This window comes from Cystoisospora suis, assembly GCF_002600585.1.
Source record: "Cystoisospora suis strain Wien I chromosome Unknown contig_5156, whole genome shotgun sequence".
Classification (NCBI taxonomy): domain Eukaryota; phylum Apicomplexa; class Conoidasida; order Eucoccidiorida; family Sarcocystidae; genus Cystoisospora; species Cystoisospora suis.
The window spans coordinates 16744-17275 of record NW_027157948.1 but is presented as its reverse complement, the minus strand read 5'-3'; the positions used below and the strand labels follow the sequence as shown (position 1 = coordinate 17275).

Below are 532 nucleotides of genomic sequence, written 5' to 3'. Positions count from 1 at the left end.
TGTAGGTGTTTGATCCATTGCTACATACTAGGTTCACTCCCTCAGATCGCACGCGATAGGCAGAGACACAAAGAATAAAGAAGAAAGAAAGAAAGAGATAAAGAGAAAAGGCATCAAAAGAAAGAAAGAAGAAAGGACGGCTAGACCATGTACATCTATCTATCGATCGATCGATCTGCCAATCTCTCTTGGATCGTCCTCGCCTCCGTGTAGTCCGTATGTCTCTGTATATCTTTCTCTCTGTATATGTATGTATGGATGGAGCGTTAACGTGCATGAATGAAAGAGAGAGAAAGCGTTATACTGTGTTGTCCTTCTATGGGTCAGTGAGGTGTATGCTGACTGATATGACAAGATATCATCTCCTTCTCAAAATGAAAGAGAAGTAAACGCGTTTCTTCTTTCTTTCTCTCTCTCACATTTCTCCATTTCTCTCTCTCTTTCTCAAGTGTATTCTCCTTCTTCTGGGGTATCTCTCTGAATGACGAAGGACAACATCCAAGAAGGAGAAGAAGAAAAGAAAGAGAAGGAA

General features: G+C 41.0%; 1 protein-coding gene across 1 annotated transcript; it reads left to right on the top strand.

Moving 5' to 3' along the window:
- Position 1: 1 nt before the first annotated feature.
- On the top strand, positions 2-379 carry CSUI_008943 (uncharacterized protein; the record flags this gene model as incomplete). The annotated part of the gene is made up of 1 exon (XM_068069062.1): positions 2-379. A coding segment is annotated over exon 1 (159 nt), but the record flags the coding sequence as incomplete, so codon positions are not given.
- Positions 380-532: the final 153 nt, after the last annotated feature.